We start from the raw sequence: 27,550 nt of genomic DNA, 5'->3' as shown, positions 1-27,550 counted from the left end.
AACAATATGTTTTAATAAAATAATAGTATAGTTTAAATTTTTTTTAAATGGATTTTCTTTTTAAAAAATATTAAAAATGTTCAGTGGTTTTCTTTTAAACGAATATAATTAATTAAATAATTTATTATTAAAATTTAAATCGTAATGAACAAAAAAAAATCTTATGTTGGTAGTAAAAAGGAAAAAGGATTTTATCAATAGGCTGCTTTTTGTCTATGGTCGTACCGCCTATACAAGCCCCAAGCACACGACAGCCAGTCAAATATATACAGACTGGATATCTCACGTTAGTGGTACACATGGAGGACGAAATAATATTTTAAAAATAAGTTTTCGTATAGTGAATAGTTTCACGGAATTAGTTATATTGTAGATGAAAAATATTTTTTGAAATGTTTTCGAGTATTCCCAGGTCGTTGATGTAAGTAGCTTTTCGTTTATTTTTGGAGTTTACATAACGTGACACCTGTGTTTTATTCAATTTGTAAAGAAATTCTAGGTTGTTGTCGTTATAGAACTGTAGTAAATCACGTTGTTTGATATTATCAATGGTTTATAGTAAATATTTCAAATTTTATTAAAATTTTTCATACACAAAAAGGACAATTCGCTGCGGAATATATATGCAATTTAATAATACCTTTAATTTCTAAATTCACGTGTGAAAGCGGGTTTACAATATTTTCTGTTTTATAAAACTGTATTTTTAATAAAACTTTTATATACATTTGTTGCCGCAATATATTTCGAATAGCGTTAGAAAAAGTAATTGTCGGTCTCGGCTATTGATCTCATCTTTTAGTAATGATATCACGGTTCTTGGAAAATTGACTCATTCACCTATCATTAATACAAAATTTAAAAATTATAGCTTACATATAATTTAGATCGATATAAAAGTATGTATTTACATACATAATTCATAGTTTATGTATAAATTATGTTTCATTCATGATTCACAGTTTAAAGATGACTATAAAAAGTATACGTAACTAAAAAAATACCATTTGATTATTGTATAGGTTTAATATTTTTAGAGAAGAAAAACAGGAGGGAAAACTTATAAGTATCTCATAGTTCACGTCTTAGAAAGATTTAATAATATTATTATAGTTTTTCATTTACGTTTTGTTGTGGTACATATGTAAGTAATTGAATGAAAATGTTTCCAATTTTCATACAAATGTACCTAGTTGTGACCTAATTTTGGATTGACCCACTTCTAACACCTTGGTAATGTCACTGACTATGTAATACAAATGTGTTATAATTAGTTGCCAAATAATTGGAATTGGTAATAGAAGAGGTATAAAATGCATTTGAAATAGAAATCTCCTTTTAAAGATCTATTGCAAAGAATATTTAACTATGGGTGTAGGAGGAGTCGGGTGATCCGTACCCACCCCAGAATAGTAACGATCCTGTGGGCACGATGTGGGCACGAGCCTACCTCACAAATTTCGTAACAAAAAATTTGCCCTAAAATAAAAAAAAACGTTTACACGAACATTTCTGTTCAAAGCAGAAGTCCAGGCATCTAGGAACACGGTTAACACCATGTTAATTTAGTATATAATAATTTCAAACATACACAACTATATGTACGTAAATATCATTGGTTGCACGATGTCATCCATAAAACGCTACGACCATACAAAAGCTAAACATTGTTTTAATTAGTTAATATTATGAATAATATTATTTTGCATTTCACTTAGTTACGGAAACGTTAATTACTGTAATATTACGTGAGGTCAGTCGTGGCGCAGGTGCATAAGCGTGGGACTGTAAACGCGAAAGGTAGTGGGTTCGATTCCCACTCGAGGAAATTAAATATTTAAATTTTTCGCTCTGGTGTGGAGGCAAAGCGCTGTGCGCACTGAGTTCCGCCTCTCAACACGCAATGCCTCCAGAATTCGGCGGAAAGTGGGGAGCGGATTAAATTATTCTATTAAATAAGTTAATTTTACAAAAATAAGTTTAAATTTTTGTATGCCTACAGTAAATTAAGAAAAATCGTTCTATAAGAACACACTAACGATTTCGCTTGACATTGAAAATGCTATGTATCGATTACCATTGTAAAACTTGGTATCTAACTTCCTATAGATTCTCGTTTATATCTTTGGTATCAATATAAGGAAAACTATTGCTATGTGGAATTTCACATAAGTTATTTCGTTAAGTTAATATTATACTTAATTGTTCTGCTAATATTTCGAATTAATTTAAGTCAAGAATTAAATCAAGCACGTAAATTATGTTTTACTAACTTAAATATAACACACTAGTACTAAACAAAATCTAATACTACATAGGGGTTCTACTAAATCCTGGGGGGAGACTTACTGACTTTAGTTTCTACTTTTTCCTCTCGCTTAGAAAAAAATAAATATACACTCGAATTATATTACAATTTTTAATCGAAGCTTCAATTAATTAACAAACTTGAATGATAATCAAATCCGAGTCCCTCGCGTCACCAATTACCCACTTATCCACTATGCCACAAAGTTTATTTTTTTCTTTTTTCTCCACTGATAAAGCCATTGTTGTCCCATAATATAACTAGTGTAGTTTAAGAAGTTTTTTTTATATAAAAAATTCAAATATATTGTTTATTGGATTCCTGCCTAATATTATTCTCACTACGAGCAATCAATGGTACTAGATATAGCGGACATTGTTGACGCAAAAAATTCTAACAACGCTACTGTACTAAAAACGTATTGTATGACGTAACCGCGTATATTCCGGATTAAGAAGAGACGAAGCTGTTTATTTGTAAATACATTCACTTATGTGCTCTTTTAGCAATGTTTTCTTCTAATGTTATATTAAATAACTTGTTTGAGAATATTTCTATGCAAGTTACATATGCATTTAAAACATAGTATGGGGTGGGTTCTCTTATTATTTATTAATATTTTTATTTCTTCGCTCTGGTACCAAGTGGAAAACGCAGTCTTGAGTTGTGTGTGCTCATGGAGTGTTTAACACTAGATCCCTTCTATATGCGGGATACAGCGTGAAAATAAAAAAAAAACACATAGGTATTTATGTACTATAAGGCTATATAATTGGAACAGGCAAATTGTAAATCCTTATTTGTCGTTTAAGGAAAGGGAGTTCGGAAAAGATTTTAGACAATGTTATTGTCATAGGCAACGTCCTTTCTAACTCGTCATCCTTGTACTAATTTAAAAGTTAAATTAACTATTAATTATGATTTTTTCATTCATTTAATTAATTAATTTAATATTAATATTAATTTAATTAATTAAAATTTAATATTAATATTAATTTAATTAATTTAATATTAATTAACTTTAACCGAGGTTGATTAAGTTAGTTATTTAATTTTCACTAAATGATGTCTCAATTTCAAGGCCATGTATTATATAAGTCTACTGTTGAGAAGTTAGATAGACGACATTCATATGTCAATCTATTCTGGCGTTAAATCGATATTTTGAATAGGTAATCGATAGTATTGAATAAGTAAATGGTAACAAACAAGAGTACCGTAGACGGTCTTGTAAGGTAAACTAAACATCCTTTGAAATGAACGCGATGGATGTGGATTCGGAATTTAACCCGTGTGATAACAGTGTGGTATTTAGTTCCGCCATACAACACTCAATGTCTTAATAAACGAAATCGTGGAAGAAAGTGATAGTAATGTTTGTTACGGTTATTCTATATGTTGTGAACTGAGCAAATTAAAGATATTATTTAAATATCTCATGAATATCAAATAAATTTAATATATTATTGTCGTAGATAAGTGGGGAACGGAGTGTTTTAACTCTTTACACTATGTTCCCTCTGCCTACCCTGCTGTGTGCGGGATAGAGTTGAAGCTGATTTAATTTTAATATTTAATTGTCGTAGATGCTGCTCTACAGCTATAAGCTCGAATCGGGCTCTAGCGTTCGCGTTGAGCAAATGTCCAGTGTTCCTAGACCAATGTCGGAACTACCACGAGGTCACCGGCAACATAATCTGCCCCAATATGGTGCGAGGTATCGACCACCTGAGGGACCCGCGTCTTAACAAGGTACGAAAGTTAGATGATATAACTTTTTAAATGTTATTTTTGGCTGATAATTGATCTGATCGTAATAAATGACATGTTTATATTGTGAATGTTATCGCTTTCCCCGTCTAGTAAGACAAACCGCGGCGTTTAGTTCTGCTACTCAATATGCGCGATTTTGAGATTGATAGCGAAGGTTTTTTTTTAGTGTATGTTGTGTTTTTCAAAAAGGAGAAAAAGTAATAGTAATAAACAATTATTGAATGATAATGTTTGAATGCGCTATTATTTAATTACTAAGTTTATTCAAAAAGGAAAAAAAAGATAATCTAAGCATACTTTATTGTATATGTATATAGTAATATAATTTGTAGCTATTAGTACAGTTTACTCACATAGTCTATTGTACTCTGCCATCCATTGTTTTAGGGTCTCGCGTTCACATTAGAGGAGCGCCAAGCGCTCGGCATTCACGGCCTCTTGGCGGCCAAGTTCAAAACTCAAGAGGAACAATTGGACATATGCAGGATATCAATAGATAGATACGAGGACAATCTGAACAAATATCTTTACCTCGTCGAGTTACAGGTGACTAAACACCATAAAGGTACCATTGATTTAATGAGTTTGTTTTTTTTTTTCAGTTGTTTTTTTTTTTTATTATTATTTTTGTCTCTATTAATGGATGTTAGTAGTAAATCTATTAAAATATAATAAAAAACTTAATACTTAAAATAATAACTAAATACCGTATCCATTCATTATTTTGTCCTAGTTACGTAACGCGTTACGTAACAAAAACTCTAAAGGCATTTTATATGAAGAAGTCGTGGAATATATAGTAAATGCATAGTCAGGTGATACAGTTATAAACAATAAAACAAATATATCTAAATAGGTTTAGGTTTTATGTAAGTGTTCTTTTGAAGTTTACTACTTAGTGGTCATTCATAGCGTGTGTGATACAGCTATTAAACGTGTGTAGCGACCCTCCATCCGCTTTTAGATATCTGTACTATATATTTAAATGAGCAAGTCTGTTTGTTTGTTGTTTGTATATTAAATGAAAACTATATAACTGGTTCGTGTAGTGCAGGGGTACAAACGTGTGATTGTAATGCGATGACTGTAGAGTCAATCCTCAATCAGGGGAATTATTTGTTGTTTGTTAAAATTTTCATTTCTTCGCTCTAGTACCAAGGTATGTCTCGAAAATTCGGCGGAAAGTAGGGAACGGAGTGTTTTAACACTGGTTTAAACACTCAGCCCATACCCAGCTCTATTATTAAAAACTGTATAAGGTTTTCGAGCGTAATTGTCTTCTTCTTTATCATTAATCCAAAGTTTATCATATTAAAGAAATGATATGATAAACTTTTCATTTAATTTTTTATTTTTATATATAAAATGTCGTCTATTTTTAGTTCTTATCATTGAATTTTATCAAAACAGGTTGTATAATGTGCTATTTATTTGTAGTTTAAATTGGTCCTATAAAGACCAAAATATATTTAGCGAAATATACAGTATATAAATAATTATTATTGTTTTACAGCTGTTCACACACAAAATTCGACTTTTTGTTTGCGTTTCATGTTAATAGGAAATATTTTATGACATTCGTTCATCAATATCCCTTAAACGTGTTTCGTACAATATATTTAATATCTTACGTATCTTTAGCTTCAGGATTTATTTGTAAAATAAAAAAGCATATTCTATATAGCTTTAAACAAGTATTAGTATAATTATATTCATATCTACGTCTATAAAAGTCATTAGTTGTATTGTAAATGATTTTCCAGGATTCCACTAAGCCTACGACCGTCCAAGGTGCAGGATCTAATCCCGCTGCCTTAAAATGTTTATACGTTTTCTAAAAAAGTATTTTTCTCTTTCACTTTCACTTGTTTCAATATCACTTTAAAACATGTTAAAAATACTATCAATGTATATTTACAGATATTTGAATTTATTTATAGCGTTCTTTCATTTCAGGACAGAAATGAGAAGTTATTCTTCAGACTCTTATCCGAGAATGTGGAGAAGTATTTGCCAATCGTATACACACCCACCGTAGGCTTGGCGTGCCAAAGATTTGGTCTCATTTACAGGAGGCCTCGAGGTCTCTTTATCACTATCAATGATAAGGGACATATATTTAATATTCTTAAGAATTGGTGAGTTTTCGAGGATGTTATTTAATTTTTTAATCTTGAATTTTATTTAATCTTAAAGTTTAATTTATGATTAGTATCTTTCAAGAGAGTAGGTAGAGGAAACCTGGGAACCTAATGTTGAAATAATTTCTTTCCCCACACCATTCGGATATCACTTGATGGGGAATTCTTACTGATAGTAAGAGTTTCCTATCAAGTAGTAGCGCTAGTGTCAGGTTACTCCGTCCTCACTCCAAACACGTTGTAGGCCGGAGCCGGACGTGCGCGCGGTGGTGTTCACGGACGGAGAGCGCATCCTGGGCCTGGGCGACCTGGGCGCGTACGGCATGGGCATCCCGGTCGGCAAGTTGTCGCTGTACACGGCGCTGGCCGGCATCAAACCGCACCAGTGCCTGCCCATCACCTTGGACGTCGGTACCGATAATCAGGTGGATGTTTTTTTATATTAGTGTTGAATTTATCTTGTGTAATTTTATGAGAAAAATAAGTGGTGTTTTGAATAAAACAATTCAGTTTTTAGTGATATTTTAAATCGATACGGGCGGTAAACGTATAATGTTACTTTTAATTTTCACATTTATTATATTTCGTTTTTTATATATTTAATGATAGTTTCAGTTGGTTATTTTTTTATATTCTGATATTTAAAATTGCATGTAGTATGAGAAAATTTAACACAGTACATTATCTAAATTAAGTAAATATAGACATAGTATAAAAATCGAACCGACAACAATGGCGTTCTTATTTATACCTATTCAAACTGAGTCATGGGGGTGTCAAAAACTATTACCGTTTAATTGTGAGATGGTGACCGCATTCGCGTGCCAAATCATCTAATAGCTTACGTTATATGTATGCGACGTTTTCAAAACAGTAATAAGTGGGTTTATTCAACTCGTTTTAAATTTAAATAAATTAAAAATTTCCATTAATAAAATAATTTTATATTTAATGTTAAATTTTATAACGTGACAGATTTTGGGCTCGATTTCCACTTGAGGAAATGGAACATTTAATATTTTCATTTCTTCGCCTGGCATCTGGCATCGAGAAAGCGCGGCGTTGAGTTACGCTACTCAACTCATAAGCTACATAAGCTGTAGTTTTACTTGCATGATTAACGTAAACTGTTTAGTAAAAGCTTTTTAGTGCAATAGCTTTCGTAATATTACTTACTCTATTATGACATCATAAATTCCATTATTGTTGATGTGGCCTTTGTGGTTATTGTATATCTGCATATTAAATTATTTTTTTATAGTTGCAAAAGGAAAGTTAAAGAAATAAACACACAGTTTTGTTTTTCGCGCTGTATTACATTTATTTTTAATATTTCATTGTTTCTCATATAATATACTAGCAACCGCCAGCGGCTTCGCCCGCTTAAACTACACAATTATTAATTCAATATACTGAATTACTTTATGTTCTAATATTTCATGTTTGCAGCGCACTTAGTGATTTCTAATATGCACATTTCAATAACTTTGGTACCGTATTAGCGTAATTGTTATAAGAATTTTGAATGGTTTAAAAGAATGCAACCTACATTACCTACTATTTAAGATCAGTTATAAGATTTTTTTTGTAAATATATATATTACCGATTTTTTTTAGAGCGTATATTGCAAAATATACGCAAAGATATGGTTAATTTTTTTATTATGGTTAATATTGCAAAGATATGGTCAATTTTTTTTTTACTTTTTTTTACTTTCACCATATGTTAAAAAGAAATATAAGTATTAATTTGAACTATTCAAATAATTTACAATGGCATAAACAGACTTAAAGACGAAATAACTGGCCTTAACAGAGATTCATTTCTGATAGGGCTCTTATCACTTTTATGTAAATTTTTGTTATAGAGTATTATTAATTTAAACAAAAAAATTTTATTCTCATATACTCCCAGTATCAACATGTTGAGCTTTAATGTTTCGAGTAACTAACTATCAGTCAGTATCGCGATCATACGGAAAGCAAGAGCAAGTTGGTATCAAAGACACTGGGAGTCACCGGCAGAGCGAGACATTACTTTACGTCAAAACACCGATTGGTAATGTAAAGAGCCCAAGATCGGCCTCATATGAAGTACTGTTCTCATCTCGAGGCACGCGCCCCAGTATCATTTGGAACCATATGTTTGCATACAACTTAGAACCATTTGAATCGGTGAGGATCCAATATTCTGTAAAAGGCTTGACATTTTGGTTTTACCAGCATCCATCATACCAGTCATTTTTGCATGATTCGCGATCGGAGACAAAAGTAGTTTTAAGCCTCTATTATCGATATATTAATGGACCTAATTCTTAAGTTTTTATATCTTTATAATCAACTTCACGCTGTATCCAGCGCACAGTGGGGTGGGCCGAAGGAATCTAGAGCTAAGATACTCCGTTCCCTATTTTCCGCCCATTTCTGGAGGCATTGCGTATTAAGTGATGGAACTCAACGTCACGCTTTGCCTCGACACCAGAGCGAAGAAATGAAAATATAAATTTAAATAAATATTTTATTTCCTCGAGTAGACATAAAACTTACAACCAGTCGCATTTACTATAACACTTTCGTGCTTCTGCACCACGACTGGCCTCTTTATTTTTTCTTTTTTCAGCTTCACGCACTGTACTCCGCACAGAGTATAGGCAAAGGGAACCGAGCGTTGAGACACTCCTTTCCCCATTTACTACTAAATTTTTCGAGGCATTGCGTGTTGGGTGGCCGAACTTCACGCCTGGCTTTTGAATTGCTGCTAGAGCGAAAAAATATAAATATTAATATTCAATAATGCATTACCTCGAGTGGAAATCGAACCCACACCCTTATGCCCCTGTGCCACGAAGGCCTATATTTTTCATGTGCAGATTTCGCTTTTATATCATTTAATTATGTGTAGAATATGAAATAGATTATACAGTTAACAGATGTTTTAACTTATATCCCGAAAAACACACCCTTAGGGGTGGAATATTAGAAATTCCCGTCTCCGTGTGTACTTGCGTCATATAAGTGACGTCCATAGAAAATTTAAGACTCCTAGCGCTTATAGTAACGAAGTTTCATGCAAACTACCAACCCTAAAAACAACCCTTTAGGTGTGGAATATTGGAAATTCCCGTCTCCGTGTGTACTTGCGTCCTACAAGTGACGTCTATAGAAAATTTAAGACTCCTAGCGCTTATAGTAACGAAGTTTCATGCAAACTACCAACCCTAAAAACAACCCTTTAGGTGTGGAATATTGGAAATTCCCGTCTCCGTGTGTACTTGCGTCCTACAAGTGACGTCTATAGAAAATTTAAGACTCCTAGCGCTTATAGTAACGAAGTTTCATGCAAACTACCAACCCTAAAAACAACCCTTTAGGTGTGGAATATTGGAAATTCCCGTCTCCGTGTGTACTTGCGTCCTACAAGTGACGTCTATAGAAAATTTAAGACTCCTAGCGCTTATAGTAACGAAGTTTCATGCAAACTACCAACCCTAAAAACAACCCTTTAGGTGTGGAATATTGGAAATTCCCGTCTCCGTGTGTACTTGCGTCCTACAAGTGACGTCTATAGAAAATTTAAGACTCCTACCGCTTATAGTAACGAAGTTTCATACAAACTTTCATCCCCAAAAACAACCCCTTAGAAGTCGAATATTACAAATTCCCGTCTTAGCGAGCACCTACATCCTATAAGTAACTTCTATGCAAAATTTCAGATTCCTAGCACATGTAGTTTCTGAGATTTCGTGATGAGTGAGTGACCTTTCGATTTTATATATATAGATGTAAGCTAATACGGTTACCTATACATAACTAATACAATATTATCAATTAAATATATTTAAGACCAATTGGTAATAATATACATTTTAATAGAGTCAAAAAAAATTTTTTTAATGTTGTACAAGTTATTTTCATCTTTTACACAAATATCTCTACAACCAGTATTTACTATTCCCGAAAATGAATTTGAACCTGTTATAGTATGGTATCTCATTAAGTAAAATTTTACAGGACTTACTAGAGGACCCGCTTTATATCGGGCTACGTCAGAAACGAGTCAGAGGTAGAGAGTATGACGAATTCATCGACGAGTTCATGGAGGCATGCGTGCAGAGATACGGACAGAACACTTTATTGCAAGTGAGTGTTGTTTTTTTATTAGTTTATTTAATTATTGGGGGCCACTGGTTTTTTTGCATTTTTATTGTTTTTAGTATTATATGTTTTTGTATCTTTTTTAACTTTGACTTAAAAGATACGTAGGATTTTGTGTCTCTACCCATTCTTTACATATCTTTTGTTATCTTCCTGTTTCCGCTTTAGAGTGATTTAGTGCTAAAACATTCAATTTATCAGTTTAAGTCTTTGTAAGGCGAAAACTAAAATTGCACTTTGTTGATCCGCATCAGAAAACGATTACTTATAAATATAAACATTATATAATATGGGAATTGAATCAACAACCATCGCGTGTACATTTGATTACACCCCTACCACCTGCACCACCAAACAATGGCGTTGATATATAGTGTAATTGTGGATTATATATATTGTTATCTTTATTCTATGCGTATAATGTAATTAATCATTATCTTTTATCTGTTTTGTACATACAAACATAAATGTATATTATAATAGTATATAGGTCAAGTATTGTGCATATAATTTGCACGTTTATAACACAAAAAATAAATTGGAAATGTATGCATGAATATCTTATTCTTATTAAATAAAATTATATTACTAAAAGGTCAGACTGTCATGATAGATTTTTATTAAATTAAAATCTCATTCACTTATCGCCTACAACGCTATATGCGGAAAAAAAAATGAATTTATAAAAACATTTTTTACATGATCTTTGAAAGTCTTCTAAATTTTGAAATAATTAAATATTTTTCTCGACATTCATTTACCTATATTACAAACTTAAAAACACGTTAAAGACAAAAAGTAAGAGAACTCTACCTATATTATAGATCTTAGAACGTCTGATATTTGACTCGACGTCAACGTCCTTGACTTTTTGCAATGAATTGCACAAGATTATTTAATTCACTACCGTTAATAAGCTATACCTATCGTATTTATAATGTTTTAAAAATATATTAAACGTGATAAGTTGTGGGTTCGATTCCCATTCGAGGAAATGGAATATTTAAATTCCTTAGCTCTGGGGTCGAGGCAAAGCGCGTGCGTTACGTCAGCTCAACAAGCAATGCCTCCAGTAAATAATAGTCTGTTTTTTTATTTATTTAAGAAAATCATTCTTTTATTTTTGTCCTATGAAGTACTTAACTAAATATTTTACTTACAAATTTGACTACTGTCTTACATTGCTAGACATTGTATTCTTTTATATTTAAATCGTGTGTCGCGTGGCAATTAATATTTTAATTATTATTATTTCTGGTGAAATAGGTTTCAATGTCGGTGTTTATTTATTTTTAAGATAGTAGATATTGTTAACAATCTTAGTATGATATTATTTAAATAACTTTTAAGCCAAACCAAATATAATGTACTTGCCATTTATTTCTATTATGACGCAATTGAGATGTACCTGGCTTGATTTATAATGGCTACGGGTTCGATTTTCGTATGGGGGATTATTATTTTCATTTTTGCAATTTACTTTTAAAAGTTTGATCTAAAATCGTGGCGTAGTGACCCTACGTACAAGCGTGTTACTGTAGAAGCAACAGATTGTGGGTTCGATTACTATTCGAGTAAAATAAATATTTACTATTTTCATTTCATCGCTCCGGTACCGAAATAGAGCGCGGCGTTGAGTTCCGTCACTCGATGCCTCCAGAATTCAACGGAAAGTAGAGAACGTAGTATCATAACATGAGGTTCTCTTTGGCTATCCTGCTATATGCGGGATACAGCATGAAGTTGAAAAAAAAATCGCCAAATAACATGCCATTTATGTATTGCCTATATTTACACTTCAAAATATATACAAAATAACCTACATATTATATACTTTTATGAAATATCAATAGGAACATTGAAAATTGTTTCTTTACACAATATGTCAGCAACGGTTATAGCCTATGTTATTTACCCGATGACAGATACAAAAGGTACTAAATAAGTATTTTAATTACGTGATTTTTACATGTACCTACTTATTATCCTAACAATATAGTACAGTATAAGTTTATATTTATTATAATTTATATATAGTAGGTTTGTATATAATAACTTTGATTTTTACAACGACTTTGTATTCAATTATAGAAACAAATTATTTTTCCAATGTAAAATCCCTTTCAAAACTCCATTTTGGCTGCTATCAAATACATAAAATCAAATTATTGTATATTTCGTAGAATATTTAATTATATTTAAAACTTATACTTGCAACGTGACGTGATATCAATAGTTTTGGGTTCGAAGCCAGTTTGGACAATGCCGTAAGTGTCGATGTTTTTTGTAAACGAATGTATTGGATAGGTATATAGGCAAATAAAGTTTTCTTTGTCTAGTTCAAAATATTAGATCTAAGGCATACCAACCAATATTTTTAAAAGTAATAGATTAAACTCATCTAGTGCGGTTATGTTCTGTAAAATATGATTACCGGTACAAACAAAAAATATAATTGTCCGAGTCAACGACCTTTATTTAATTACTATTTATAGACTAAGGCGTATAATTTTTAGATTTAATAGAAAAAAAAACAACTTTTTTATGTATAATCTGTATTTTTATATATAAAATGTCACTTTCAATCGTTTCGTATTTCACATAGGTACAATTACGTCAAGGCAAAATGAATGCCAGATGTGACGTCTGTCGATGTGTATTAACGATGTACTACGTTTAGATTTCCGTGAAATTGTGTTGAAATTCTCGAAAATTTTATTGCTTTTGACGTCACTTTATACGCAAAATTTTTATATATGTATATACCATATTCTTATTTAATGAATGATGTGTCGTTATTTACCCACTAGGTGTTTTTTCTCTCCACAGCTTAACGGTTTCGAGTGTCAAAACACTCCGTTCTCTACTTTCCGCCTAGATTCAGGATCATTTGTCTTGTCAAACAGGGAACATAATAATAAACCTTTTATAAGTTTGTTATAATATTTTTTCCTAGCGTTTAACAACTTTACAGTCAGTCGTCCAAACGCTACGGCCTATGCTTATCTCTTTTGCCTCGTCCATTTTCGCTAGTAATTGTCATTCCGTGTATGTCTTATTTATTTATTATTTTAGATTCGATAAACTAAACTGACTCCGCATATCCTTCGAAAAGCATCTCTACATACATATTTCTTTTATTATTCTTTTGTAATACCCACGTTTCGCTGAAATATAACAGCGTCGGTACTAACACTGCATTGTGTAACTTCAAACGTGCAACTGTGTTGACGTTTCGCTGTCTCTTCAATGCAGCTAAGGCACCATTAACTCTGTTATCGGAAGCAATATGCCTTTCCACATCCACTTCATCATCTTCCGTCTCTACATTCTCTTCATTCACTTGTTCTAGTCAACGAAATTGCCAGTATAATAAAATGTTTTCTAAATAGAAACTTATCATAAATAGGCATTTTTTTACATTCATGAATGTATGTATGTATTATTTCTAAGTATAGATATTATCTTTATCAATCTTTGCTATCTTATCTTTGTTTTGATTAACGACATAATATGTGACGTTGCTTACCGCATTTTTATCTATGTTTCTGTTTTATCTACATAATATATCTGGATCTTGAAAATTTTATGTCATTCAAGACGTATGCTTTTCACGTTACTATGATGACTGATTTTAGTGAATGAATTGACTTTAAAGGTACGGAACGAATCTAACTTTTCGAAAAGAGGTTTCATTTCTTGTATTTATCCTATTGGATAATAAGAAAATGCTGTAATTAGTAGTTCCTAGTGATATAACTAGTACTAGTACAGTAGTAACATCTATATTTAGGTAACATTCTTAGGGTTTTATTTTTTTCTTTTTTATATTTATTTACTTTGTCCTAATTATTCATCTAATAGTAACTTGAACAAATATCCGACGTGTTTATTTAGATACGTCACATTTACGATGTAGTGACGTAAAAGAAGGCTACATCAATAAAATTTCATATTAAGTAAACATGACAAATGTTTGCAGTATCTATTTGCAACATACATAAAAAGTTTATATATGATAGACATATATAAACTTTTTGTATATGTTCATTCAATTGTAGCTAAATAATAAATTTAACGTCAAACTAAACTAACTTGACTACATCGAATTAAGGTGATTTTAAACAATTTGTCGTTTGACTAAATTACTTATAATGGGAGGAAAGGACCGAGATGCAAGAAGACTGAACCAGTTTTCATTTAACTTAGATTGGTTGGCATGTTTCGTTTAAATTTCGTTACATCGTTACGTGTACGTAAAATATACATATAGCAATTAGGCGTTATCACAGTGGAGTTTAAATGTTATTGACTGTTTTCGCGATTGTTGTGGGTTCGATTTCCACTTACAGCTTTGATTATATAAGTGTCTGAGCTGAGGAACACGAAGGAACGAAAAAAAAGGAGAAACGAGAACTAAACACTACTTTCTGTTAGTCTTTTCTAGCTTTCCACACATAAAAATAGTATTTAATTTGCTTCCGGGGTGATATGATATGATTTTGATAAAATGCCTTTATGATAATATTTAAGTAGTCATAAATATATTGAAATCTATATATCGACGTCGAAAAGCTACTTTATCGTATCTCTAAAGAAGATTCTTTAAAGAAAGTATCACTTTCATAGAGCCCGAGAATTTGATTTATTACTTTCTATATGTTTTTTAATTGTTACTTACGTGCAAAATTATAATATTATAATTATATTGAAATTTAATGTAAAAATTTGACCGTAGCTGAATGTGCACTGTGTTGTTTCGACTTCTGGATATTTTCCAAGCGCTCTAGCCAATTAAGCTACGCTTTCATCGCGTAAAATTGTTATAGTAAATTTTACTAATGCTTATAATTCCAAGTGCTTGTATAATATTTGAAAATATTATTAAATATTCGTTTACTATAATAATTATAAGTAAATACTTAATAACATTAAGGCCACCACGGTACTGATTGTAAATGCGACAGTCGTGGGTTCGATTTCCATTCGGGGGAATGAATTATTAGGTACTTATTAATATTTTCATTTCTTCGTTCTGGTATTAAAGAAAAAAAGTACGGCGTCGAGCTCCACCACTCAACACGTTGAGCTGTTGTGAGGAACGTAGTGTCTTAACACTAAGTTCGAGGAATAGAGAAACAAAAAAGCTAAAAAAAAAAACTATCATTAGCCATGGAAAGTTTATACAAATATTTAATGTTGTCCATTTAATTACTGATATTGATTTATAACATATCTGTAGTACTATTATTTATCACAATATTGACTGGTTCTGCGTTACTATTTTTGATAAGATTACATTGATTTGTAAGTTTTAGCAATCATATTTTTTTTATCTTATGATTATTTTAGCAATTTTAATACATTTTTTTACATACATACTATTTATTATGAATCATTTATTTTACTTATAATAATTTATACTCTCAATCAAAATGTGTAATAGGATCCCAGGGTAGGTAGAGGGAACGTAGTGTCAAAACACTCTGTTCCCTACTTTCGACCGAATTTTCGCGTGCTGTGTGGCGAAGCTTTACGCTGCACTTTGTCTTGTTACCAGTACAAGGAAATAAAAATATTAAAAAAATCATTCCTTGGAGCGGGAATCGAATACACAACTGTCGCGTTTAAATAATAATTAGGTATATTAAGTACTGCATAACCATCCATCCATAATAAAAAAAAATCTGTTGTTAAATTATGGTCTTTTTGTAGTTTTTGTATTAAGTTATCTCTGAATGAATTAATTAAGCTATGTTAATATTTTTTTGTATAATTGTTTATATCGATAAATATATATAAATATATTTTTATTTGACAGTTTGAAGACTTCGCCCTAGGAAACGCGGGTCGTTTACTAGCGAAGTACAGGAACAAGTATTGTACCTTCAACGACGACATCCAAGGCACCGCCAGTGTGGCAGTTGCGGGTCTTATGGCGGCCGTAAGAGTTACGAAGAGAAAATTGAGTGAAAATATCTATTTGTTCTTGGGAGCTGGATCGGTGAGTTGATTTTTTTAGGATATTTTATATTTTCTAAGTCAGGAGGTCAGAAGAATTTGGTTAATCTTTTTTTATAATGAATAAAATAAATTAATTCACGCTGTGTCCTGCATGTAGCAGGGTATCCCTCTGCGTATCCTGCTATATACGGAATACAGCGTGAAGCTAAAAAAATATATATATTTTGTTATTCATTATTATCTTGATGATTATATGATTTCTTCACTAATACAATAAATCTGTGTCAGCATTTTATATATGTATATAGAAATAATTATCTTAAACTATAACAATACAATGTCCGTAGATCGAATGCACTTCTCTGTCTTATCGCAAATTCTTTATTTTATAACTTAGTATAATTTTATTTAAATAATATGGTGTATTTAAATAGTTTACTATATTTTATTATTTAAATAGTTTGCTAATTATTCCAACTCGAGGGAATTAAATATTTAAGATTTTCATTTCGTCGGTCTGGTAAAGAGGCAAAGCGCGGTATTGAATTCTTTCACTCAACACACCATGCTTCAAGAATTCGGCGGCACGTCGGCAAGGGAGTCTCTCAAAACTAGGTTACCAGGTTTACTCTGCCTATCTTGCTATGAACGGGATACAAACTTAAATTAAGAAAAAACAAAAGTAAATAAGAAATAAAACGAAAAATTCCAATGAAAAATGGATTTTTATTCATAGAGAATCAAGGGTTATTTGATCCGTTTTCCTTAAACTTATAACTAAAAATGTATTGTTTTACTTTTTTATGTACCTATATAATAAAATTTATTATCTAAACATGGAATTACCGTTGCGTAAATTATGGGGAAAATTACCATACTTTCAATACAATTAATTTAAATTGGCAGTTTTTTGACAATTTAACTACCGTTGTAAGTGTGAGGAATGAGGTCAAAAATGTAGGTTAAATTGAGATACATATTTTGTAAAGAAATTAACTACTTTAATTTTTTTTTTACAATGCAAAATGAAAAGAAAAATTATACAATGTGAAAATAAAAGAAATATGATTAAATAATGACATACAAAATGGACTTTTACCTGTTTAAATAACATTGCAAGTCTGTTGACAGAATCTAACGTGTCGTTTCGTTCAACTCTAGTCTACACAGGAAATTATTAAAATTTCATGATAAACGTTGGGGTTTAAAATAATCATTTTATACTTTGGTATCTAAGAATTATTTTGTTTTAAACGACTTCAAAAATAGATAAATTTTTAATAATCTGTTTTTGGTATCATACGCGGTTGTGAATTACCGATCAATTTTTATGATTTCTCTTTTTCTTTTATAGAAAAAGGTCATACTTTAGAGGTGGTCTTATTTTATAAATTCTATTAAAACTTATTTAGGTTTTGTATGCACATATAATAAACTTCAGTATTTAATTGTTAAGAATTGTAAAATGATGTTTAACTGATACCAATCAGTAATCCAAATCAAATGTTATGACGCATGTCTAGTATAATCTTTCTTTAAGCGTTAATTCTTACTATTTATTATACGATATTTATATTCATATTTAAATAATAAATCTACTATAGAAATCTTATCTTTTCGAGATTTAGATTATATCCAAAACATTGGTTGTTATATAATAGGATGATAAAAAATCGTCATATTATTATTATCTTTTGTTATGTAATATATATAACGACAGTTAAGTAATTTATATTTTTGTTTTATATAGTCTTTATATTATTTGCTAATTTAACCATATAAATGAAAACTTAATTGCTTATAAGTTTTATAATTTCCTAAAAAATAAAAATAATTGCGCTACCTCTATTGCATATCTTGTCCCTCCTTAACGCCTCTTGTAACTATAATATGTTACATTTTTACAACCCTTTTATGAATACATAACCTTAAATTTCAATACACCATAGAAGAAAATATTAACTTAAATAAAAATATTAACTAAAAATTTTTGAAGTGTTTCACACAAACAGAAATGATTTTTAGATCTTATAAAAATCCCATTAAAATTTTGAAAGAAACAATATTATACAAAAATTGTATAAATATTTATATCTATTCATAGGCAGCAAACGGCATAGCAAATCTGACCGTAGCGGCCATGGTAGCAGAGGGTTTAACGATGAAGCAGGCACAAGAGAGAGTATACATGTTCGACATAGATGGTCTCCTATCAACAAGGCGAGAGGGTGGAGTGCCGCCTCACGCTAAAGTGTTCGGAAAAGACATAGAGCCCGAAAAGGACTTCGAGAAATGTGTGGCCAAGATAAAACCTAGCTGTATTATTGGTAAGTTTGTGTATAGCTCTGAAGTTAGCATATTAGATATTTGGTTGTAATTAAGACAGCCTTAATGAGTATGAATATAATTTATAAGAATTCATTGATTTCATAAAAATTAAAAACGATTAATGATTTAATTGAAGTGATAATTTTACGGTGATAGTGGACAAAATATTATCTTTGCTAAGTTTTTTTTATCATGGCGACTTAACAAGGTCAGCCAGTCGTGGCCCAGGGGTACAAAGTGTGACTTAAAAACCGACTGATTGAGATTCGATCCCCACTCGAGGAGATGAAATATTTATTCTCTGGTGTCATTCAACACAATGCCAGAATTTGGCGGAAAGTGGGTAACGGAGTGTCTTAACTCTAGGTTCCCTCTGCCTACCCGTGATACCGACCGGGATACAGTGTGAAATGGATAACTATATAAGTAACATATTGTTTATTTGTTACACGCATTGATTGTATTAGTCTCGTTTTAGGGGATTCCCGCTGACATCGATAAAGCTTTATCTACTCGCATTACCGCATACGTGGTTATGGTAACTTTTATTATGTAATGCGAAGCGATTGCCGTTTTAGGGTTCTGTAGTGATATACTCGATAAAATTTATTATTTTGATAAAATAAGATGGGACATAATTGCCATTGCCACTTTCTAAATTCCAAATTTCTGCAAAAGGACAGAGAAATTAAAGTGTCAAATAACACTTTAGGATATTTTTACAATTTTCTGAAATAATACTTTAAATGCACCTGTAATGCACATTTAATATATTTATTTCTATATACAGGTTGTTCAACCGTCGGCGGCGCGTTTACACCAAATGTGCTAAAACAAATGGCGCAGAACACCGAACGCCCGGTAGTGTTCGCGCTCTCCAACCCCACCAGCAAAGCTGAGTGTACCGCACAAGACGCTTATGATTATACTGATGTGAGTTTCAGTTTTTATTCAGATTATATTTTACATATTAAATTACTTTTCTCTTCACTCTTTATACCACACAGCAGGTTAGGCAGACAGAGCATAGTGTTGAGACACTCCGCTCTCTACTTTCCAGTTAATTTTTATAGTACCTTTTTAAGTAAAATTATTTTTTTTATAGCAGCTTCATTGATCTCACAAAATCATCTCATAAATCATTTCTATAAAACGTATATTTACACAACAAAGGAAGTATAATAAAAAGTGTAAACATTTACTTTTAGCTTTTACTGTACAATCGATATCTCTATGGACAGATAAAAATGATATCGATAATTTATTGACTCAAGATTACATCGATTATGTCAATCAATAAACTATGAAATATAGTTGTGTGTAAATCTATATAAAGAAAACGTTATAGTAGCACTATAAGAATTAAATTGGAAAATGTCTACCATAAATGCGATAGTCGCAAGTACGATTTTCCATTTGGAGATATGTGTATATTTTGAAAATAGTATATATTATAGATGTAGGCAGAGAGAACATGGAAACTTAGTGTTAAAACACTCCGTTCCCATTAAGATTACTTCCGTTCCCCACTTTCCGCCGAATTTTCAGAGGGTTTATAAAGCGAAACTCTTTACCGGAGCGAGGAATGAAAATAATAAATGCTTCATTTCTCCGTGCACCCTGCTATATGCGTATATTTATAATTTATTCTCTTTCTGTTAAAATAAAGAATGAAAATGCTATACCTATTCCTATAAAGGACAATTAGAAAATATATTAAAATTAGGTTCCCTCTGCCCACTTCAATAAATGTTAAATATACGGAACATACGGAATCTATAGGTGTGAACGGTAAAATGTTGCCATGCTAAAGTACGTCCTTGTCAATCATTCGGTTTTAGTTTTTGTTTTGTTTTGGTCTCAAGGTCTAGGTTAGAGATGTTATTTGTATTATGTAATAAAGTTTTTGATATTAGTGTACAGTTTCTACAATAATGTTTCAATTGGGCCAATTTTCGTTAATTATTTTAAAAAGATATGGTTTACAAAGACATGATTGTAAATGTGTAATATAATTTTATGTATATAACGACTACTATATACATGTATAAATGTACAGTGACATTAAATAAGAGTTATAACTTATCACTGGTTATCACTTCCAGGGTCGTTGTATCTTCGCCTCAGGATCCCCCTTCCCTCCAGTACAGCACAACGGTAAAGAGTATCATCCCGGACAAGGGAACAACTCCTATATATTCCCCGGGGTGGCCCTTGGTGTGATAGCGACGGCTACGCATCACATACCTGAGACTATGTTCCTGACTGCTGCCAGAGTGAGTTTATTATCATTTATTTATCGCATTACTTAAAAATTCAGAAAATCCTATCCTAGCGTTCCTACTTGCAATGATTATGGATACTAAGAAGCCATGCTATTATTTCTTATAGTTTAGCTGGTTTATATTTGTGCCTATACCTGATCCACATCAGACGTTACAGTCTTTAAAATATTGAATATAAATAACGAAATATATAGACTGTAATGAAACTCCTTAAATGCGCTTAAAATAAGTATGTATTTTAATATCTTCCCACCTTTTGAGTTTCAAAATAAACAATGTTTTCAACAAAGAGCAAAAATAAAAACAAATAATTGCTTGCACTTAGCTTTTTAAAATGAAACTTAGAATAATGAGTTTAAATGTAAAATTTTAATGAAGCTTTTGTACTAAAATATGGTTTCTTATAAAGAATCTATGACTGAGAATTCTTTTTGTTGGCAATGACATATTGTTATGATGCCAAGTGTTGATATTTTCGCGTCTGCGGACGAATCTGTGATTTTTTTTTATATTATACGTATATCTAGTTCGTTGCTGACGGCGATAGTGATTTAAATTTATTTTCATAAATTATAATCTTTACTTTTATAGTAATATTATTAGCTGTGGTTAAGCGTGTGACAATAAACGTAACAGGTTGTGGGTTTGATTCCCATTCGAGGACTTGAAATATTTAATATTTAAACTAATTAAAATTGTTAAACGCGCAAATTTTAGGAACTACTGGTTGGGAATGATAATTACTGTTTTACTACTGAGATAGTCCATTTATCAAGAAAGTTAATCCTTTTGATGTAACCTACTGTACCTGTGGTTAGAGCTACTTTCGGGCAGTCATTGCTTTGTTATTGTAAATATTTAATTTCCCCGATATGGGAATCGAACCCACAATCGTCGCGTTTACAGTCGCAAGCTTGTGCTCCTGCGATCTACGGCCTCAATACATTCGATTATCCGGATGGGTGTCGTTAACACCCAATTAGTCCGTTTAATCGAATTTCTACTGTAATATAAAATAATGGTTTTTGGTTTCCAGACCCTAGCAAACTACGTGAGTGAGGCTGACTTGGCCATCGGCCGCATCTACCCGTCGCTGGCGGAGGTCAAGGAGGTGTCCCTCGCCATCGCCATCGAAGTTGCCAAAATGGCGTACGATGAAGGTAATTGTTTTGTTTTTATTTATTTATGTTATAATAAAATGTGTAACAGAAAAATTGATTTTGTTATTTTTGTTACGGTTTTTTTCTTTTTTTATTCTTTTGCATTATAAAAAAAGAACTTTTGAATTAAAAAAAAAATTTTAGAAAGCGTTTAAAAAATTTGATGCAGCGGGAATTCGAAACCATGCCTTTTGTAATAGTCCAACCGCTCTGAACACTAAGCCATAAGAATGTATTTTTATTACACATTTTCTTTTGCTAATTGAACATTCTTAGTAATAGGAATATTTAAAATAGACAAAATCTACAGAAGTAAACCTAACTCTTCTAAAAATTAAATTTAATCTAATTCCCATTCTATAATATTTAATAATAAATTTACAAATAGGATACGGCTCAGTATACCCGAAACCGACAAATTTCGAAGAGCACATAAGAATGTGTCAATATAACGTTAACTATGAATCACAGCTGCCCGACTGTTATTGTTGGCCTGAATACCCGACCATTGATTATAAAGACTTCGAAGGAAGAACATCACCTGTTCACCTTTAAATGCATGTTTTTATTTTATTTTTGAATACTTTTTAAATTTGATTGTATTATAATTTTGTGGTCAATAGATTTGTTTTACTATAGGAGCTAGGTTAGAGTTGAAATTTGCTAGATACGAGTATATGGGTAGTATTTTTATTGAATAAATAATAAGTATGTATGTAATTAGTTAGGTATTGGTAGTTGATTTTGTATTTTGTAATAACGTATTTTATTTGATTAGTTAACTTTACATTTTCAATATTCCTTCACATTACAATTTTAAGGAGAATATAGAGTATTGGTAAACAGGAAAATTACGGAACATACGATGTGTAAAGCACTCCATTCTCGACTTTTCATTCAGACAATTGAGGAGTTAGGATTAATTCCATAAAATAACACTATAAAATATAGTTTCATGAATGCATTGTTCTCATAAACATTTTTTACTGTAGACAATGTAGTATTATCATATGTCGATATTTAGGTATAGCCGTTAATAAGATTTTACTTAATATATTAATACATATAGACATCTATAATTTATTAATTTATATATTATTTTATATAGAAAGAGATATAATATATCATTCTTTTCCATGTTTTCTGTCCGATTATATTATTACATGTAACGTGTAATGTATACAAACTATATTAATAATAATTCATTATTAAATCCCAGGTCTTGCATCAGTATATCCAGAACCGAAGAATCTAGCGAAACACGTCGAAAACCAAATGTACAACTACAACTATGAAAGTTCAATGCCAGTTGTATGGGAATGGAAGCCCGAAGAGAAGTTCAATGTAAGACCCATACAACCTGTACCGAAGAATATTTAAATTATTAAATATATATATTTAAATATATTGTCAAAAATAAAAAAGAAACCACCCATCTGAAATTAGAAAAAGAATCTTTACTGGATATTAAATGTCACAATAGTTATAATAAAAATATATTATGTGAAGTCTAAAACAACAAAGATATACAAAATAATAGTAGTACAGCTCGCGAGTCTTAAGCTTTGCATTGATGTGAATGATTATAGAAGCAAAGCCAGTAAAAAAAGTTTTAAAAATAAAGTTTATTATTATTTATCATTAAATATCAATTCTTCTACGATGGACATTGCGTCCTTATATTTTTTACTATTATTTCATGTCGTATGAGTTCTCATTTGAGTTAATAATTAATCTTACTCATATATAACCAAGAACTGCGATGTTTCCAAGATTTATTTCTTTTTTTACTGTTTGGTTACATATATTTTTCCATTTTTTGGACAGTGATAGTACCAAATTTATCGTTAATTTTTAATCAAACATAAAAATAAAATATTAAGAATTAAATATGTGTTATCTACAAGCAGTATAACTGTACATTGGTTTAGTTTCACTTTATATGAACACTCACACAAACACAAAGATCAGCTTAAACTCGCGGACTCTCTATTTCAATATTGTGTTAAAAATATAAAAGGGGACGGATCCGATTCGAAATTTGATAAAAAAAGACCTATACTTAATATTAAATGTCACAATGGTTATAATATATTTATGTAAAATCTAAAATAATCATATACAAAATAATGGCAGTATTTATTTATTATTTATGTAATATTGTAAGTGACAGCTCGGAATGTTGTTATTAATAAGTTTTCTTTTTGTTATATTTAACTGTACACAAAGTATTATTACCTCGGTATTAGACAAGCTAATAATGTCGGAAGTAAGTCATAGTATTATAAAATGGAAATTATTAATTATATATTTTGTCATCTTTTTCACATATGGTTTCTCTAGTTTTTGTTTTCAAGTTACTAGAAAGCCAGTATTTTAAATGTTTTTTTATCAAAAAACTAAATTTAACTTTTAATCATTGTTGCAACTCAATTACTTCCCTACTTCGTATTTATTATGTCATATATTTTAAATATTTAATGTAACTAATTTCTTGCTATAGAAATAAGTAAAAGGTCGTGAAAAAAATTCTAAATACAGACTAGTAAATAAATATACTTAAAAATGTTTTTAACGTAATGATAATATTAATGATGACTATTGTTAATTTATATTTTAATTAATAGTAATACTATGGTTTTATTTCATTGGCATTAGACATTTATAATTTCTACCAAATATATAAAACATCAATTAAAAACCAAGTTCCGTATATACATATTATATTATATATACTAGTGTATTAATAGTTGAATATTATTATTAAATAATAATTGAACCATACAAAAGCAAATAAATCATTCTCAATTTATGTTGATATTTGGGAAATAAAATAAAACATTTTCTCATAATAATTGTTGAAACTTTAGAACAAATATCATTGGATTTATATGGATATATTATAATTATAACACTAAATATGTAATATTAGAAAAACAAAATATCCAATATATTGGATATAGGTTATATTTGCTTTTATATGAATAAATTGTTATATACTATATTATATTATATATTATGTATGTGAGTAGAAGTAGTAATGTTGTGCAAATGTATGTGGCCTTTACATTGTAAACGGGCCATAGTGTTAGATCTGTAAAATTCACAAAAATATTAAATCAGCACATTTATGTTTGAAAATTATGTAAATATATATGTTCATTTGATTAACATTTTAAAATATTTTTTTGTCGGTATGTTATAACTGTTTTTTTAATATATTTTGTATTATTTATTTTATTTCCGTGAGTATTATGGCATGAAATAAACGTCTAGTCACCGCAGCATTAACGTTTCAAACGTACAATAAAAAAACACTATTTATAAGAAATAATCAAGTTTAACTATTATTTTATGTATAATATGAAAAAAATTATGACGAAATATTATGACCTCTTATCTATCTATATATAATAAATAAGCTTTGTAGTAACTTAATAAATGTTTGGCAACTATATCGATATTTAGTAATAATCATAATTTATTATCGATTTTATGACAAATCGATCATTGCTATTATATTATGTAATTTAAATATATATATTTAGATTTGGATTTTTAGTATACGTTTCGCGTTCAGTATTTATTATTATAATGAGTGAGATATATATTATTTTCGCTGAGCGAAAATTTTTATGTTTAAAAAAATTTAATGTATCTATTGATACTAAGTGATTTAATTTGCTGTGTATAGGTGATTTAAATTAATTTATTTTTTTCCTTTTATCTACTTATTATGTTCTGGTTATATGAAACTCTTAGTAAATGACTGACAGACACACAGCCTCAACTATGCAGCGCAGAACGTTGAAATTTAGCATTTAGGTTCCCTGAGGATGTATAAAGGCCGATTTCAACTCTCTGCTCGCTTTCTTTTCCGCTCGACTGGTTGTGGAAAGAAATAGAATAAGAGGATATCCCGTAATTTCCGGGGAAACGAGAAAAAAAACGGCTGTTCACTTTTTATATTTCTCGCAACCTAGGTTGAGGTTGAACTGTCTGTTATAAACATATTTAATATGAAAATGTAAGTTTTAAATAATTCATTAATAACGGTATTTGACTGAGTGTTTTGACACAATACAAAACTGCCAGAAGTATTGCGTTAAGGTTCTAAAGCTTTTCGTAACCACACTTATTAATGTTGTGCACTTTATGACTTTTAGTGTTGTTTCTTGTTTTTTTTTTCTCATTGTAAGATCTATTTTGATTTCTCTTCGCTTTTTTGTTTTTTTTTTATGTGTAACTTTGACTTCAGTTAATTTATACCATATAGGCACATTATATTTAGAAAATAAATGCTAAATGTGTACTTTAATAGAAAATGCTATTTGGTTATTAATTATGATTTGTTTGCATTTCTTACCCAACTTTTAAAGAAGTTATTCAATGTTTTCTTTATGAAGCGTATATTGTGCCAATATGTTTTTTGATCCCTTTCTATCATTTAGCAGGGTTTTGATTCTTTTCTATAATTTAAGCAGTCTACTAGGTCAATTCTTTTCAACGTTTACTTCTTGGAATGCAAGTTGTGTTACATCTAGAATATAAATTGTTCAATTATAATGAATGGATGTTACTAATTAAAAATGTTTAAGACATAATATCGTGTGTATTTTTTCAATTTTCTATAGGTTCCCAAATATTTTTATTTTGTAGTTAGTTGTACCCTTATTATTTTTATTATACCTGTTAAAATCAAGTTAATTAAAAATGTACTGTCTTTGTAATAAAATTGTGTGAGAAAAAACAATTCTAAGGCAGTACAATAAATACAAACCGCAATGCCGCGCACAGCAGGGTAGGCAGAGGAAGTGTTGAGACACTCCATTCCCCATTTTACGCCGAATTCTGGAGGCATTGCGTGTTGAATGGCGAAACTCAACGCCGTGCATTGTTTTGACACCAAAGCAAAGAAATAAAAATATTAATTTAAATAAATATTTAATTTCCTCGAGTGGGCTTCGAACCCACAACCAGTAGCGTGTTTGTCTCATATTGACTGACCTCAAATTTGTTTTATTAAAATTGATAGATAGCATGTTATTGACCTTGTGTGATGAAAAAATGACGTTATCGTATCAAAGTGTAAATATAGTGGTTGTGAGTTCAATTCTCACTTAATTTAATAAATTAATATCATGGGACGAAAAATGAAAAACGAAAAACAATATTAGGTGTCACTGTAAAACGTGTCACTATATTAGGTTCTACTTGACAAAGGCTTTGCACGAAAAAGGGGGCAACGGAAAAACCAAAGTTATATATAATAGACAATAGTTTAAAATTGTATTAATTTTCTTTTTATTGTTATAGGGAAAAGAATGACGTTCTTTCTATGATAGACAGCACTCAAACATTAAGATGTCATTCTAAAGAAATTGCCACAATGTTTACAAATTTACAATACAAAATTTTGTAAGTTAATTTTAATTT

At 30.5% G+C, this 27,550-nt stretch overlaps 1 protein-coding gene across 1 annotated transcript; it reads left to right on the top strand.

Annotated features, from left to right (window-relative positions):
• The first annotated feature begins 247 nt into the window (after positions 1 to 247).
• On the top strand, positions 248 to 26,718 carry LOC146539897 (NADP-dependent malic enzyme-like). Its single transcript, XM_085207270.1, has 12 exons — positions 248 to 421; positions 3,895 to 4,060; positions 4,469 to 4,627; positions 6,038 to 6,219; positions 6,467 to 6,647; positions 10,234 to 10,362; positions 16,199 to 16,381; positions 18,446 to 18,668; positions 19,460 to 19,602; positions 20,775 to 20,945; positions 21,991 to 22,114; positions 23,334 to 26,718. The coding sequence occupies exons 1-12, from the start codon at positions 393 to 395 to the stop codon at positions 23,492 to 23,494; spliced, it is 1,851 nt and encodes a 616-aa protein (XP_085063396.1). The 5' UTR covers positions 248 to 392; the 3' UTR covers positions 23,495 to 26,718.
• The last annotated feature ends 832 nt before the right edge of the window (positions 26,719 to 27,550 follow it).

The sequence above is a fragment of the Heliconius melpomene genome, chromosome 3 (assembly GCF_056956725.1).
Source record: "Heliconius melpomene rosina isolate 202511_hmr_F chromosome 3, ASM5695672v1, whole genome shotgun sequence".
Taxonomy (NCBI): domain Eukaryota; kingdom Metazoa; phylum Arthropoda; class Insecta; order Lepidoptera; family Nymphalidae; genus Heliconius; species Heliconius melpomene.
Note: the sequence above shows the minus strand (reverse complement) of the source record. Positions and strands in the feature narration are given on the sequence as shown.